This window comes from Nuphar pumila, chromosome 6 (assembly GCF_984573655.1).
Source record: "Nuphar pumila chromosome 6, dmNupPumi1.hap1.1, whole genome shotgun sequence".
NCBI lineage: Eukaryota > Viridiplantae > Streptophyta > Magnoliopsida > Nymphaeales > Nymphaeaceae > Nuphar > Nuphar pumila.
The window spans coordinates 26916070-26934166 of record NC_143254.1 but is presented as its reverse complement, the minus strand read 5'-3'; the positions used below and the strand labels follow the sequence as shown (position 1 = coordinate 26934166).

Sequence of the window (18097 nt, the reverse complement as noted above, 5' to 3'; positions counted from 1 at the left end):
CAAAAATAACGCATTATAATTTTCGAAATTCCCCAATGTTCTACCTGTGTTCGGAATTTTTGCTTTAAAAAGACCTTTTTGCCTTTAGCACAAGCAAATTTCCTTCAATACTAGCATTTTCCTAAAATGGCATTGGATAGAAATGATTGGAGGAGAAGGATTCATGTGGAAGACCCAGAATGATTTTCTTTTTTAGTTCATATCGCCGACCTCAATTGTTTTGGGATGGAGGCGTAGTTGTTGTTGTTGTTGTACTGTCATTTTCCTAAAAAAAAAAAAACTTGAAACAAAAGTTTGACTTGTAAATAAATGGAGCAGATTTGATTTGGATCTGGATGTAAATGCTGCAGAATCACCTATTCAAATTATATCCCAAATAAGATAAAAAAAAAAGTCTGATCATATAAGTGGAAAACAATCCCAATATACGTTGGATCTTATTTTAACACTCATGTCCATGAATAGAGTTGAATTCGTTTGAGGCCAGACCAAATCCAATGCATGTGTGTGCCCTAGCTTGAAAAGTTCATCCATAAGAAGAGGTTGACATATGGTATTTTTCTAAGACCAATACAGCAGCCAGTGCGTCTAGGTCTCTGATCTTAGGTGTGGTATCTCACTGTAAATATCAAAAGAATCGAGATTTTCATAAGGCTTTTTGCAAATCTAATCCTGCAGATGCATTTGGCGTGGTCTATTTGCTAGGAATCAACTGTTGGATCATCATAATCGGATCAAGATATGTGATTTTTTATGCTTGAATATTTATGAAAATTCTAAGCCGTTGATTTTCATCTCTTAAAAGATCCTTCTTATACATCGTAATTGGATGATCTAACAGTCCATTTCTATAAAACCAAGCGTCTAGATCACATCCTTAGTGTCAAATTTTTGAAAAAAAGTAAAAAAAAAAATTATGAAAATCTTGATTCTAATTACCCTCAAAAGCAGTAGATATTTGATATTTTTCAAAAACTGAGGGCATTAACAAATAATACGAGAGCCATAATTTGGATATACTTTATAAAGTTTTTGGTTCAATTTGGCTTGTAATCTTAGCAAGTGGTGCAACTTATTTGCTTGGCCAGCCTGACTACTTTAAAGGACCGGGCCCAGTTGGAAATTTTTCTTGAAAAATAGGACACGAGAATACAAAAACTTTTTAGCCTTTTAATCTATTAAAAAATATTTTTTTGATATTTAAGTATTAAAACACAATTTTATTATAATTATATTGATAATATTAAAAATATTAAAATGATATCATTATGTGGAAGTGTCCATGTCGATGTGTCTGATCGTGTCAGCAGGGACACGAGGCCAAAATAGCGTGTCCCCTGCTTAACCCTAAGAACCAAGTTTGGAAATGGACCCGAAATGCTCTAAGCACATTGAGAACAGCTCAGGTTTGGCTTGTACGTCCACCAACAAGTTGGGTCCGGATCCAGGTTCTGCATAATGGTATAATATATTGATTCTATTCTTTATTGTTTTTTCTTTTTCTTCCTTTGAAAATTCACATGAAGAATGAGAGACACCTAAAACTCTGACGGTCCATATTCCTGGAAGCTTCACATCAGTCCAAATGAGATAGGACTGTCGGACCTACCAACTGGGTCTAGGTCCACTCTCACTCTCACACACCTAGACTCTCTACAAAGACGTCCCTATCCGCTATCCCGTCCAGCGCACGTCTCACCTGAAAAAGTCAAAGGTCAATATTGTCAACATCTTCAAGCCTGTGGGTTTCTCTCTCTAATATTTCAAGGGTATTCGTGTCAACATCGGATCCAGAAAAAATGGAAAGGATCCGGTCAACACGTCATGAGCATGACCCCTACGTCTCCTTTTTGGGAAAAGTAGGGGCAACTAGATAAAGTTGTAGGGAGGATTTGTATTCCACAAAAATAGATTTCCCAGGTTCAAATTCGTTGCTGCCCCATTTTCCATGGAATCATTTTCTAAGCGGTGGGCGGGGAAATAGTAAGAAAGAGGTAATTCAAACTCTTGGGTTTCACTTCTCACAAAGCCAATAGTATGGATTATGTGACCGACCAAACTGGAGAAGTTGGGGAGAAGGTGCTGACCCCTTCATCTCAAGTTTGACTTTCACCGGGTGCGCGAGTGCCTTTAACTAGTGGGCTTCGTAAGGGCATGGGTGTTGGTGACTCCACCTAGTGTTTATCTCACAAGTATTCAAGTATTTTTTTTTATATTTACACACATATGGTTGGGCGGATCGATACAATCCAAAACAAAGTTATCCGACCTATTATCCATGTGTATCCATGCTGGATCAAACAAACGTTTGACATAAGTAACACAACTTTCGTGAACAAGCCACTAAATGTTGAACTGAGTACAGTTGTTACAGAACAAACATAACTTTTGTTTGTTTTGTTTTTTTTGTTATATAAAATCATGACAAGCCATCAAACAAGCCCTTAGGGGACAGAACAAGTAGGACATACTATTAAACGTGCCAATGAATTCAGTTCCTATAATACATTTAATTCAAATTAAACATCAAAGAAAGAGCGTTCTAAAAAAAATGATACCTAATATATTTTTAAATTAAATATTTTAAAAAATATATCATGTTCTAATTTCATAAAAATTAAGTATTTGGGTTTGATGTCTATATCAGATGACATAGATACGAACTCAAATGCAAGTCCTGTCATATATTTTTAGGAGAGAGAGAGAGAGTCATTTATTCTCACTGTCATCAAAACCATGATCATAGATCTTGCACTTTTTTATTAACCATTATCATAGATCTCATTTTTTGAGAAAATCTTTTCAAAGAAAACTTTTTCAATATTTTCAAAAATCAAGTTTTCTTAATAAAAATGAAAAAAATACCTGCACATATATAATATAAAGCATCTAGCTTATCCAAAAACATATAAAAATATAGCAAAACGTATACATATAATGTAGAAAAACTGCTAAGAAAACTGTTTTTTATAACGGGTTAAAATGACATTTAAACATAGTACTTTTCTCGTATAGGTTTTCTTATTTTACCAAGAATAAAACTATTCTAGAATGGATGAAACTTTATTCTAGCTAAACTAAGAGGGATCTTGAACTACGAAAATAGACCCTAAAAGCTAAAAGCAATAAGTACTTTCAATAATTTCATACATCATATTTTTTGTATAATAGATGCTATTATACATGTAATCATATTCTAAGGGATGATATTTTAAACTAAGAAATAGACCTAGAAGTGAAAAACATACCACAACAATTGCACTAATTGGGTTCATTGACATTACATGCTATTACACACAATTATTCTAAAATTTGTTTAATTTATTTTATTTGACATAGGATTAACCGACACAATGCCCTAACCACATGACCTAAGTTCATTTCTTTTTATGATGAGGAACCCTCGCCCAAGAATTAAAAAAACTAAGGGTGGGTCAGGGATGGAGGTAGGAATGGAGGTTAAAATCAAAACCTGTATTGGGATAAAGGCAAAGATGGACTTACCCTTTCTTTCGTTCTGCCCCATTCCCCATCCCCTTTAGTAAAATAATTAAAATACCTTTAAAAATCACAGTGGACCGAGGAGAAACGGGGCTCCATCCGGCCTCATCTCGTTTGTACCCGAGATGAAGGCCATGAAACTGAGATGAAAGTGGGGATGAAGGTTAAAATCAAAACCTGTGTAAGGATGGATGGCAGAATTTTGAGACCGGGTGAGGGTGGAGACCTTGTCCCCCAGCCTTCACCCTTAAAGGCAAGCTGGGGTTAGGCAGACCCCACCAGTTATTATTCAACATACCACTGAGTTTTGAACCTGCAACGTCCCACCACAAGGAGACATGACTTGTCCCCCGCCTTCACCCTTAAAGGCAAGCTGGGGTTAGGCAGACCCCACCAATTATAATTCAACATACCACTGAGTTTTGAACCTGCAACGTCCCACCACAAGGAGACATGAAATGACAGATCCTACCAACCGCACAGGTAATGCTCGAAGAAGCTCGTGGCTCAGCTTGCCGAGCCTATTTTATGGGTTCGAGCAAATTTGAGACAAGCCAAGAGTCGGGAGATGCAAATGGGTTAGATCTAGGATGGAGGTTTTGCAATTTTTTACTGTTTGAATCTGATTCCAACACTAATTTCTACCAATTTAGCTGTTCTGGATCCGAACCGTACGTGACAAGAAAAAGGCTTGACGTTTGGATTGTTCCTTATTCACACATCACTTCGTAAAAGAGTGGGGGAAAACGATTAAAATAATATTCTCGGAGAAGAAACGGGAGAAACGGAGGGAGGGAAAACAGAAAAAGGAGAGAAACAGCCAAACAGGGAAAAGGGAATCGCCGGTGTGAGAGAGTGTTTTTTGTATATGCGACGAGTCAAACACGCGGAGGGCGTGGAGCGGAAACGAGGAGCCAGCGAAGGGAGAAGAGAAGAAAGTGTATGTGTATGTGTGTGTGTGTGGTGGGGCCGTGGAAAGGAATTCCAATTCCGCGATCCCGCTCTCCTGCTTTCCTTTAAATTACGAAACTACCCTTCTCTCTCCACCCTTCGTCGTCGTCGTCTCCCTTCCCCTCTCGGTCTCTCTCTCTCTCTTTTGAGTGTGTATTTTTTGTAAATTTTTAAATTAGAAATTGACTGCTCGAGAGGAATTCCTCTATTTATTTCAGGAGAGAGAGAGAGAGAAGGGTTTCTGTTTTGGATCGATCGTTGCTTCGGCGAACTCCTCTCTCTCTCTCTCTGGGAAGACTTTGAATGCGGGTTTTTCTCTTGGGGTCTTCTTTGAATGCGCTCCCTCTTTGAGTCCTCTTTCTTCCATCGAGAGTACGGTACGGATTTCGACTTCAAAAATTCAAAAGAAATTTGCTACTTTTTAAAAAAAAATCGTGAGAAATCCCCTATTTTTCACGGTTTTGTTTGAGTTCGCAATCATCTTTCGATTTGTTTCGGAAGTTTTTTGTTGATTCCGAGACGAATTAGGTCTCTCTCTCTCTCTCTCTCTCTCTCTCTCTCTCTCTCTCTCTCTCTCTCTCTCTCTGACGATAATTTCTGGTCGACTTTTTATTTTTTAATTTTACTTTATATTTTGAAGAATTTGATATTCCTTCTTTTGATACTCTCTTGTTTTAAGGATCTTTAATTTTTTTTTTGTTTTACTTTTTTTTATTTTTTTCCCTATCAATCTTCGAATCATATTAAAGTTTCATTATTTCCTATTCTTTTTTTTAAATGAGGTTTGGCGTTTTGATTTCTTTCTCCTTCTGAGATTTTTTTTTCTTTACTTTAGGTTTCAAGGTGGCGATCTTTGCCTGCGCATCTTCTTAATTTTCCTTTTATTTCTTGTTTTCTTTTTACCTGGTTTCATCGTTTGAGAAGTTTTGATTTCATGCTTTTCTGCATGATCTTTCAACTTCTTCATTTTACTTGTTGAGAAAATTGGCCATTTTTAAAGAGAATCGTCATTAATATTCAATTTTTTTATGATCGTTGCATTTAATCGAGGATTTTGATTTGGAGATTGAAGTTTCTTTTTTTTTTTCCTAAATTTGCGTTCGTAGATCCAAACATGTTTTATTGATCAATAGTGTAGATTAGTATCGTTTTGTCTTCCATCAACTCAACTTCTCGTTTGGGACCACCTGAAATAAGGGGGACAACTTTTTTTTTAACTTTTTCACTTTCCTTCTCCCGTTCTCTATCTTGGGGTAGTTTTGGAAATGCTTAGGTTTGGCATGGTTTTGGATCTTTTCTGGTGACGAGTTCTTCTCTTTGTTGTGTCTAATCTGATTCTGATTTGGTGGCATTGGTTAGATTCTCACAAGGGTTGTGCGGTGAAAATCGGACTTGTTTGAGTAAATTTTCCTAAACAGGGAAGTGGAAATTCACATGCTTCCTTCCAGCAGGAATCGAGGCCAGCCAAGGCCTACCAGACCCTTTTGGACCTTTACAGGTATATTCTTTCTCCTCCTTTTTCTTCTACTGCATGGCTTTAGAATCAATTTGGTTTTTGTATATTTGATTTTCTATTATTGGCTTCAAAACATGGTTTTGGTGATTGTATTCGTAAACATTCGTTGTCTTCTTTGAGATTCGGCAATTGAAAGCTTTTGTTGAATCGTTATTTCTGTTAGTCATTCTAAATGGTTGTCATTCTTAGTAATACCTTTTTTCATTCAGTAAATGTGTTTCTGTACAAGTTTGTGGATATATAAGTTGTTTATCTTACTCCAAAATTTACATAGTTAAAAGCTAAAAAGTGCTAATTTTCTTTTGCAATGTGGGGATATGCCTAGAGTTTTATAACAGTTAACTCTTTTGTTTCACATGCAGCAATGGATTATGGTGATTCTAGACGCAAACCTAATCTTATTGGCAAAGTTATTTTGGCTGGCATCCTTACCGCTCTCTGCATTCTCATTCTGAAACAGTCATCTGGCTATGGTAGCTCTAGCCCGGTAATTTAATCTTAATTCATTTGACTCAGCCTATTATTTTCATGAAGTTGGTTAAGGCTTTTGGACTGCAGTGATTTATGTTGAATTAGTAACTCACTGTCAACATGTAATACATTTGATTATTTAACTATTGCTCCCATAAATGTACACAACATGCATACACGCACATAGTCGATCATTACTATTGATTTTTTTTTTCAGATTTAATTTTTTGTTTGCTCTCTCTTAAATATTGTTACAGAATTTTTTCTTTTCTGTTTTTCATTTTTCTAGTTCTCTTTGCATGAGGATGGCATTACTCATGTCTTAGTGACTGGAGGTGCTGGCTACATAGGATCACATGCTGCACTTCGGCTTCTAAAAGACAATTATCGTGTAACAATTGTGGTATGTCACAATCGACTTCTGTTTCAGTTGCTGAAGATTTAGTTTATAATGTTATCACAACTTGGTGTGAAACTTAAGGGAACTGTCTTATGTTTTACATACACATAACAGGACAATCTTTCTAGGGGAAACCGTGGTGCTGTTAAGTTGCTGCAAGAGCAATTCCCAGAACCTGGACGGCTTCAGTTTATTTATGTTGATTTGGGAGATGGAAAAGCTGTATCCTGGACATAACACTTGCATCAGTAGTTTAGGTGGAAAGTTGAATATATTGTTTCCTTGACAGTTTTATTCTTTAACTTTACAAAGGTGAAAAAAATATTTTCTGAAAATGCATTTGATGCTGTGATGCATTTTGCTGCTGTTGCATACGTGGGAGAGAGCACACTTTATCCTCTTAGGTATGTTTTCTTTGTACTATTGGAAACTTTCTGCCGAAGTTATTATTGCTTTAAATCTGCTAATATAATAATCTGTTTGTAAGTGGTTCTTGACATCTTGTTTGTTGTGGTTGCCAAGAGACACATTACGGTTTGATTATGTGGAGTGTACATCGTAACTTGACTAGTGTAGTGTTCATTTGGATAAAAAGAATATAGGGCTACTTCTTGAACAATTTACTTGCAAATAGTCTCAGTAAAATGTCTTATCTTTCTTTGTTGACTACATTGGAGCTTCACAAAAAAGAAAAAAAGAGGCCAACAGAAGGAAAGAAAGGTAAAAAGAGTGTCATAGACTCTACTGGAAGGAATGCAAAAATGTTGATAGAAAATTTTTGTGTTACAGGTTTGAAATTATATTTTTTTATGTAGTACCAACTTCTGGCCTACGCAGACATTCTTTTAGGTTTGCTAAATATAAAATAGCATGGCTCTGAAAGCAGTTTAGAACTGCATTTTTCAAGTTTTCTTCTGTGTCATCTATATTTCTTTCTTAATTTTCTTGGATAAATTTGTCAGAGTACTCATAGAGTTTTACACTGCAAGCACCGTCTCAGCTCCATGGTCAGTGTGATATCTCTCGGCCTATAACCAGATGTTCAAACCGCAGCAGTGGTTTCTCCATGCTAAATAAAAAAAAATTGACCTAAAGCAACACAATGTAAAACTTCATATATATATATATATATAGAGAGAGAGAGAGAGTAGAGCATAGGTTCTTGAAAGTTAGGTGCTTGCGATATGTGTTTGATGGTTTTTCATGTTCTTTTTGTTTTATTTTTAAATTCTGACCATACAGATGTGATCTATGTACTTGATTTTATAGGGATCAGCTCTTGAAGTGTTTGATTCCAACACATGGGTGGGTTTTTGTAAGGTTCGAAAAATCAACAGTCCAAAATTTTTATAAATTTTCAAGGCTCCAAATATCATTTTTTTCATCGAAAACACATGATCCAGGTGTGGATTCCTCGTAAATCGACCATGCCCAACACATTTATGGGGTCGGAACTGCAAAAAAAAACACCGGAAAAGCAGAAAAACCCATCAAGCACGTATCGCAAGCACCTACACTCTACTATATATATATATATATATATACTGAAAGTGATTACTAATGGATGCATAAGTACATGAGAGCGTGTGCACTAATTGACACTTATTTCAAAGCGGCAGTAATGTTGAGACTTGGCACTTTGCAACCTGTAAGTTGGTGCCATGTCCTGATCACGAGCTTCATGTGTGAATATCCTATCTGTAAATGGATTTGGAGATATGTAGAATGCAATGGAATATACTCTTCCCTCACATGACAAAAAGTGACATAGACATATCAATTCTAGAATCCTAGACCGTTGGATGCACAGTTGGCATCTAGTGACAATGTTAGGCATGTTCTCACCTTTTAACTATGAGATATAATATCTTGTTTGTCTTTGTTGGCCGCAGCCTTGAAAAATATGAATTACAAGACTTGAAGCAATCTTTTGAAGCTAATTCAGATTGAATTGCTTAAACACCTTGTTCTTTTTCCCTCAAATCATTGTTTAAGCACCTAGACGGCATGGTTTTATCCATTATAACAAGGGGTATCTTGTTTTACTAGGCTGATTTTATAACAGACCCTTGTGTGACACTTTTGATCTTCATGGTTTCGTTGAGGCCATGTTGGCTGAACAAGAACCTTTTGCATTTCTCAGTATCCAATCTCTATGATGTTTTTTTGCTGCTGTTATTCATTATGGTGTGTTTTTTTATTGCTTATTTCTGGTTACATACAGTAATGAAAGTTTCTTGACATTGGCTGAAGAACTTAGATTCCAATAGTTTAAGCTATTTCAGTTATGGTATCATCATTTCTGGGCCTATCTATCAAATTGATACTAATTTTATCTGTTTATTTTGGTTTTTTCATGTTGTTTATTAAACACACTGGACTTGTTCATTTATCTTAAATGAACGATTTATTTTCAGGTACTATCATAATATCACTTCAAATACATTGATGGTACTTGAGGCTATGGAAGCATATGGTGTAAAGACACTGATTTATTCTAGCACTTGTGCAACTTATGGCGAGCCTGAGAAAATGCCTATAACAGAGGATACTCCTCAGGTAAGCTTGGTAGATTACATGAGGCATGCATGACTGATATGGTCATGCTCGGGCCATTTAGTATTGCTTTTAATGATTATGATGGATGCTTATGGGTTGAAAAAGAAAAAAGAGTAGTTGCATATGTGCAACTAGTAATATCTGGTTTCCTGAATCCAGCTCCCCATCAATCCATATGGAAAAGCCAAGAAGATGGCGGAAGATATCATCTTAGATTTCTCCAAGAATTCAGACATGGCTGTCATGATATTGAGGTTTGTTATGCTGAAACCTGCGTTTAGCATCTTCACTTTGGTTGGCTTTCAAATCTCTAAATTTGTATCTAAACTCATTCTTTATTTGGAATATTTGTGTCATGCCTGCATACCTGAGTAGGTTATATCAGGCCTGCTGATTGTTAGACCTGCATCTCAAAGTTTGACATCAAATATTTATCTGCAGTCTTTGATTAGAAACGATCAGATAGATTTTCAGGGTTCACTTTAAAGCTGCTTCAATTTCTTTGTGAACAAGAAACAAAATTTGTGGGGTTATTGTTTTTGTATGCTTATGTTAGCAATCTCACACATTTTCTACTGTAGTACAACTTACAAGAATACTCCTGTATCTCATGTTGCATGTACATCTGTTATCATATGCTTCAATACTGGGAAATATATTCTCGTGCCTTTTCCCCCCTGCTATGGATGCATTGTCAGTGGATTCTAATTGATTGAAACTGCTTTCAATGACCATGTGGAATCTGCACAATGCTAACTGTTTACTCATTTGCTTGGCCAGATACTTCAATGTAATTGGATCAGATCCAGAAGGAAGGCTAGGAGAAGCTCCTAGGCCAGAGCTGCGGGAACATGGTCGCATATCTGGTGCATGTTTTGATGCAGCCTCAGGAATCATTCCCCATCTAAAGGTATTGTTTTCCTACAAAACCATGCTTCCTTCACTTGTGTTTTGTGCAACTGTCATTTTGGGGTATGAATCATCAACAATATTCAGGCAAATATTTTTGGTTGGTCATGATAGTTCCTGTTGAATTATTTTCCTTTCAGGAACTACCTGTTCTTTCCTTCTTCCACAAAGATGCTGCTTCTGAATGCCATGACAGTCACAGAATCTCCTGAATATTTTTGCATTTGAATGCTGCCGTGGTTGCTGAGTTGGTCAATATAAATTTAAAAATAGGCACTTGAGTAAAACGTAATTTCAGGAACAATCAAAATATGAAGGTCTCCACAAATACTAATGGCCTTAGATATTAGAAATGTAATGTCTAAAGACCGTAAATATACTGTAGCTTTTGCAACTGTGTCTTAACTGGTGATTAATTTAATCGTGTGATGGTCATGTTGCAAGAGTTGCTTCTCAGTTCCATATAACTTGACTCAAGTTTTGTCTATTTCCTGATTTAATCTGACAGTGTTCAGACAAGTCAAATGTGAAAGCTATCTTTAACGAACCCTTATTAAAAAAACCTGAACTATAAAATCTACCACAATTAGGCCAAACTATCTATTATAAAAGTCACGCATCCATGAACTGATTTTGCTTTTTAACACGTGCAGTTGAGGTATTACCTTTTGATGGGGTCTGAAATCATCTGCTAATACTAAAAAGTTGCAACGTATGTAAATCACCTTCCTGGCTGGTTCCTCCTTTCAAACTTTCTCTCCATTGTTCTCAAATTTCAACCCTTGTGAAATTTCAATAGGAGCTTGTTTATCAAACATGTTATTAGGAGAGTAAAAACTTTTCAATAATGACATGATTGTCTTATGAAATTTGGGAAATTTGGGTTGTTCAAGTGAATAAGCATAAACTGAAAATCACTCGCATGTTTGAGCTTTTTTGTGGCATTGTCTGAGTAATTTCATGGGCCCACAGAACATCCATTACCTCCTGAAGTTAAGGGCTGTGCTATTTCAAAGGATACACATTTGAATTAATTCAATGGTCATTGTGCAGGTTACAGGGTCTGACTATCCTACTGAAGATGGTACTTGTATAAGAGATTACATTGAAGTAACAGATCTAGTTGATGCACATGTTAAAGCACTTGCTAAGGCGAGACCTGGGAATGTTGGCATATACAATGTTGGTACTGGCAAAGGTAGTGCTAGCCTCTCCTTAATCTGTTATTTCAATTTTTCTCTCTTTCAATACTTAACCATATGCATGTATGTTATCACCAAGGTGTTAGAAAGATACTATCAGTTCCCACTTTGTGCATATTGTTACAAAATGCACAGACGGAGCACCTTCGATTGCATGTTGAACCTTTTAGGGATGATGGCAGTTTCTAATATTGTGAATGCTGCTCAGGTAGATCGGTCAAGGAATTTGTGGAAGCATGCAAGAAAGCAACTGGTGCCAATATTGAGGTTAAATATCTAGATCGGAGACCTGGTGATTATGCGGAAGTATACAGTGACCCTTCGAAGATCAGACGAGAATTGAATTGGACTGCGCAACACACTGATCTGCAAAAGAGCCTGAGAATAGCATGGAACTGGCAGAAGTCGCATCCAAACGGTTATGGGTCACGGACCATGGCAATGGATTCTTGATGCAGTGATTAGCGGCTAGAAGGCAGGTGGTGTCATGGCTAGATGATCTCTCTATCTGTTGATTCCTTCTGATCATTTTTCATGATCTTCAACACATCATGAGTATCATTGTTCTTATTATGACTGGAAGTTAGTGAAACAGGAGGGGTGATTACGATGTATCACAGCTGTGTGATAAATTTTGTTAACGTGTTGGAGGCGATCATAGCAGGCATTTGTTTATTATTACATGTCTATCAGCAAAATCAAATAAAAGCATATATGAGAAAAGATCACAAGAATCATTTCTTTACGTTACATCTCTCTCTCTCTCTCTCTCTCTCTCTCTCTATATATATATATATATATATATATATATATATATATATATATATATATATATATATATATGCATGTTTGCTAACCTCCCACCAGATTCAGAATCTCATGAAAATGAGAACGAATTAACCAAAAATCAGAAAATGAAAATGAGAAGTGGAATGTGATTTGAAATTACAAATCACGTGATTGTGACTAGTGATTTGAAATCACATGAGATCCAACCAAACATGCTACTCTAGCTTATAGAGGAACCCTTTTTGTTCACTTTTCTGAGACAAGGGCAGTTAAATTCTAATGAGGGACTATCCCCTTCTCTAGGGGAGCAGGTTTCCCTTAAGGCTGTCTCTCTTCTAATGGGACTTTTTGGTGATTCTAAGATGTTGATCTCTGGATTTTTGAAAAAATGCAAGTTTGAAATTAAGTGCAAAAGTTGGCCCTTAAATGAATACTGGCAAAGCGTCCGTGCAAGTGCACGGAAATAGCTTTGATGAGATCACAGTTACAGTAAAGAGTACATTGTAACATAGTATAAAAACTCGCCCGGTTAACCTGACTTGGTTGACTCCACCCGGATCGCCGTGTCACTTGGTCAAAAGATTGGTTGAATTAGGTTTTTACAAAACTTGGCCAAGTTATCTATATATATACATATATATTATATTTTATATATAATTACATATATTATATGAAATATAATATAAATATTATGTATATTACATATAAAAATATGATTATGCATGTATTAATAAAATTATACATTAAATATATTATAAAAACATCATATAATATATTTTATATAAAATATAAAGTTAACATGACCTGGCCGAGTCATGAGTCACTCAAGGACGAGCCCACGAGTCACTGGATTTTAAAACCATGCATTATAACCACAATTCAAAGCTTTCGTTTTCATATAACAGAGGAAGAAGATATAAGATGCTGATGAAAATGAAGACATTAGTTAGCTCCACCAAAGTAAGTTGCCTGATTAAGGTATCTAATAAATCTTTAATTTATCAGGTATCTACACTTAAAAAATTCAATAAGATGACAACATTTACATCAAAGGCTTACTCTTGGGAATAAGAGCTCATGAGTGTACAGTAAGACAGTTGCAAGCAGCTTATGCTATCTTCAGGAACAGAAAAATAAATTCTGATCCTCCATCCATGTTTTAATGAGGCCGTTTATACAGTAAAAGAGCTATTGAAGGGAACACCAAGATTTCTCATTGACCTCTGCAGGTTGAAAATGCCTCTAGGTTATTCGCTAAAATTGTTTGGCTGTTTTCTCAACACATAATACAGTAAACCAGAGCAGGTTTCCTTGAAGGTTGTCTCCCTTCTGATGGGACTTTTTGGTGATTCTAAGATGTTGATCTTGGACCAATTGGGCTCCCTTTGTCTGGCAGGAGCAGTTAGTGCATGTAACCTTGTGTTGGGATGCCGAATCCCAATGGTATGGTTGCATAAATGGTAGGGTCTACCTAACCCCAGCTTTCTCTGTCCACAAAAAGAATGTCTATCTCTACCTAACCCCAGCTTTCTCTGTCCACAAAAGAATGTTTATCTTTGGATTTTTCTTCTACAGAGAAAACCGGGGTTAGGCAAACCCTTACCAGTTATACAACTGTTCCATTTGGGATTCGAACTTGCAACGTCCCAACACAAAGTGACGTGCACTAACTGCTCCTGCCAGACGAGAAGCGGAACCCCCATTGGTTGATCTTTGGATTTTTGGAAAAAAAGTAAGTTTTCAGTCAGGTGTAAAGGTTGGCCCTTGAATGAATATTTCCAAAAAAGAACACAGAGGAAAAACAAGGGGCAAAAGAAAAAGTTCAGCCATGTGAAAAGATCCTTTGGGCCTTCGGATGCCTGCCAAGGCCGAAATTTCATTAACATTATAAATATTTGGTAAAAAAATTGAAGGGACAATTTTTTTCCTACAATTGTAAAAATAGGCCACACTTCTCTCAAATTTTATATACGAGCCAAACCTTTCCTGAAAACAGTCAAATAAGGATTTCAGTTAACATCTATCATTTTGAAAAGGTGATTCATTTTTTGTTTCTTGTATTGTCCCTTGAAAAATAAAAAATACTCACTGATCTTCATTAAAAAAAAAAAGGAAAAAATGGACAGTTTGAACTCTTAACAATGAAGGTTAATATTGTAATTTGATTTATGATTTAACCACAAAAATAAATGTTGACCTTTGTTTGGCAGTTTCCAGGAAAATAGAGGGGCACAATATTTAGAATTTCATAGATGTAACATGTGAGTTCCCATATTTGTAATTAAGGGCCAAAATTTGTACATAAACGAAATTTTTCCTAAATATTTTTGGCAGGTGAAAAGTCCAAATCTACGAAACCATCTTTTATGTAAGGAAATTTCAGGATATGAAAAGGATGGATCAATGCATTGGAATACTTTAACCAGGTAACTCAGGTAAATGTGGGTAATGGCAAAAGAACCCTATTTTGAAATGATGTTTGGTGTGGTGAGACCAAACTAAGGGACTCATTTATTGATCTCTATGATGCGTCTAGAGCCAAATACAGTAAAGTGCTTTTTGGTCAAGTAAAGAGGAGGCTTGGGACATTGTTTTGAGTTGAGAACCTTCAAAATCAGTTTTCCAGCAATGGACAGCACTTGTGAGCTTATTATCGGGTTCTTACGAGTGATGGAAACTTCAAAGCATCCTCTATGTACCGTTTTCTCGCCATCTTTACCTTCTTGGTTTCCAAAGCACACCTTATAGAGTGGTGGCCTACCACTTAGAGGGTCTCTTATGGAATGGATGATTCTCCATGGTGTGCTAAATACAGAAATTAAACTCAAGAGGCGAGGGATCCACCTTGCCAGCCGGTGCACGCTTTGTTTTTGCGAGGAGGAGTCTACTCGTGCTTGGTCTGATCAGAATGTGACTTGGGATATCGTCTCCTTTTCGAGAGATGTTCTGATTGCACCTCACCTGAAATCAAAAGGCTTCTGTTGGCTATTCGTTTGGGGAGTTTGGATCTTGTCAGCTTGGAGACTTACATGGCTGGAAAGGAATCAGTGGATGGTAAGGTCTGTGACATTGAATCCATCATCAATCAGCTGCGTTGGGAGGTCCAGGCAAGAGCTCGCAGCAAAATGGCAGGACCTTCCCTTCGACTGGATCGGGAAAAACAGAGCTTTCACTTGAGTTGGTGGTGAGTCTTCAAGCACTGCTCTTGCTCCGCGTTTTTTGCAGAAGTGTGCGGTAAGGACTGTGCAGCATTCGACGTTACAAGAACAGCTCCAGTGTTTATGGTTGGGGACATATTGGTTCTGGTCTGAAGAATGGTGCATCCGGGATGCTGTCATGCCTCATGGATGACATCGTGGTTAAGCTGCGTTTCTGGGCAGCCTCAATTGTTTCTTTCCTGTGTTTTTTCCTTGGGATTTTCTGGTTTCCTGGATCTTCCTTCGTTGCAGCAAGTGATTCCTCATCACTCGCTGCAGACCTGCCTGTAATAACTTACTGTTTTTAATAATTATATCTTCTTTCAAAAAAAAGAGTAGGCACATTCGAATCGATGGTCTTATGTTTGCTAATGGAATAGAAGCCGTCTTATTTTTCACATAAAAAAGTGTGAAAATGTAAATTTCCATCTTAGTTCGATAACATTTAACATCCTGTCTGCTAAGAGGGAGGATCCAGTTCTCAGGCCAAGTACCTTTCATTGTACTCGACACCAATGGCTGGATGCCACGCACACCCGCCACTTTTACGAGCGGCATCCAGTCATTGGGTTGGGTACCTTAGCAAGGCATCTGTCCTAGATATGCTTTCGTAATAATGACCTCTGTTCTTAGGTAGGTTCTGTCATAAAAGTTTTAAATAATGGTCACATTCCCAACTAGGCTGATATTTTTTAAGACCATACACGAGGGAACTTTCTCATTTAACTGTTCTTGAAACTTGGGACTTTGAAGGTAGAAGGACGCATTTGGATCATAGTTACCAGAAAACAAAATGGATACGAGAATCCATGTGTGGAGCAGAAGGAAAGCTAGTGTTAAAAGGTAGGATGAAAATGGGAAGCGGAATACAGTTATCAAGCGATTATGCAAGTGCATAAAAAAATGAAAAAGAAATACATAGAAAACAATATGAAGCACCAGTGGAAGCAAGCAAACAATAAATGATGTTAACGTAAATATAACTTGTTATAAAAAAAACAGAATTTTTTAAAATGAAAAACATATGAAGGGAGAAGTGAGTGGAAAGTGAGAAGCATGAGAAAAACTTAAAGTTGATTTAAAAAACGAGGGATTCTCACTAAAGGGAATCAAGTTTCTATATTTTAGAAATGGATTTCCCAAAGTTTTTCCTTTCTTTCGGAGAAGCGAGGAGTTTCCCTCTTTCAAAGCAAGATTTGGAGTAGCGAGTTTCCCAATATAGCAAAAAGATTTTTGTAACTTGGTATTTAGTCTTTCTTGGGTATTGAGAGAATGAGAGGATGGTTTTCTCTTGAGCCAGAAGGAAGGTAGTACACATGCATCTCTTAGGAGTTTGAGAGAGAGAGAAACTAATGTATATATATATATATAAATAAATATATATATATATATATATATATACTGGAATCGTGATTATCCTGCTTTTTTTTCACCTAAGACCCTTTAAAAATTGTATTTGATCAAGCATATTTATACTCATGTATATTTTAAAGAGTTAAAAAAAAATCAATGATTGATATCATACTAAAACTTCATGATAAAATATTTATACTTTTACATCAAATTAATTAATTTGAAACAAAGCTCGTTTCTTAATAAATAAATAATGATAAACACATCTAATGGTTCAAATCTAACATAAAACACCTAGAACTATAAACGTCAGATGCCTGAGATTTTTTATCATTTCCAAAACTCGGCCTTACTGTGTGTTTTTTTGCGTGAATCTGCAATGCTGAAACTGCACAAAGGAATATCTTGGCATTTAGCATGACCTTTCTACAATGATACAAACCGTGAATGCATAATGCATTCCCTTGGCTAGGGATGGCAGTGGACCGGGGGACAACGGGGCTCCGCCCCACCCCGCCTCACCCCGTTTGGACCGGGGATGAAGGTTAAAATATATCCCCGTGTGGGGATGGAGGCGGGGATGGACTTAAGCTTTTCCCCGCCTAGCCCCGTCCTCAATCCTTTAAGGGATCACTATAGACTAAGGGAAAACGAGGCCCCGCCCCCCGCTTGAACCGGGGATGGAGGACATGAAACGGGGGATGGAGGCGGGGGTGGAGGTTGAAATCCATCCCCGTGCGGGGATGGAGGTGGGGATGAAGGTTTGGATTTTGAAATGGAGCGAGGGTGGAGACCTTATCCCCCGCCCCGGTCCACTGTCATCCCTACCCTTGGCCATAACATCGCACCAGCAACTCTTCTTGAACTCTGGTAGCAAAACCCCCATCCTATCAAATCGGGCAGGGTCAGGGTTTTGATTAATATCCAACCCGTTGACACCCCCACTTAGATGTGGTGGCTGCCAATTCCAAGACTTGATAGCTCCCAATTTTCCCAATGTATAAACTCTCTCCGACTCTCATCTCTCCAAGAGCCTTAGGTTTGATCTGAATACTTTGATACGAAAACTAGGGGTGGCAATCGTGTCAGGTTGGTGGGTCGACCCGACCGGTTGGCAGGTCAGCATACCTCAACCCGAACCCGGCCCGTTTAATAAACGGGTAACCCGACACGACCCGCCAACCCATTTAATAAATGGGTTGGGTCGGGTAAACGGGTTCTCAGATTCGTGGGTCAGGTTGGCGGGTCG

The 18097-nt window shown here is 37.3% G+C and overlaps 1 protein-coding gene across 1 annotated transcript; it reads left to right on the top strand.

The window, feature by feature from the left end:
* Window positions 1-4681: 4681 nt before the first annotated feature.
* LOC149834456 (putative UDP-arabinose 4-epimerase 2) lies at window positions 4682-12257 on the top strand. The gene is made up of 11 exons (XM_090011418.1): window positions 4682-4829; window positions 5812-5950; window positions 6331-6455; window positions 6729-6842; window positions 6954-7061; window positions 7152-7243; window positions 9257-9398; window positions 9558-9652; window positions 10179-10308; window positions 11361-11505; window positions 11718-12257. Exons 2-11 carry the CDS (start codon window positions 5887-5889, stop codon window positions 11960-11962), a joined length of 1260 nt encoding a protein of 419 aa, XP_089867544.1. The 5' UTR covers window positions 4682-4829; window positions 5812-5886; the 3' UTR covers window positions 11963-12257.
* The last annotated feature ends 5840 nt before the right edge of the window (window positions 12258-18097 follow it).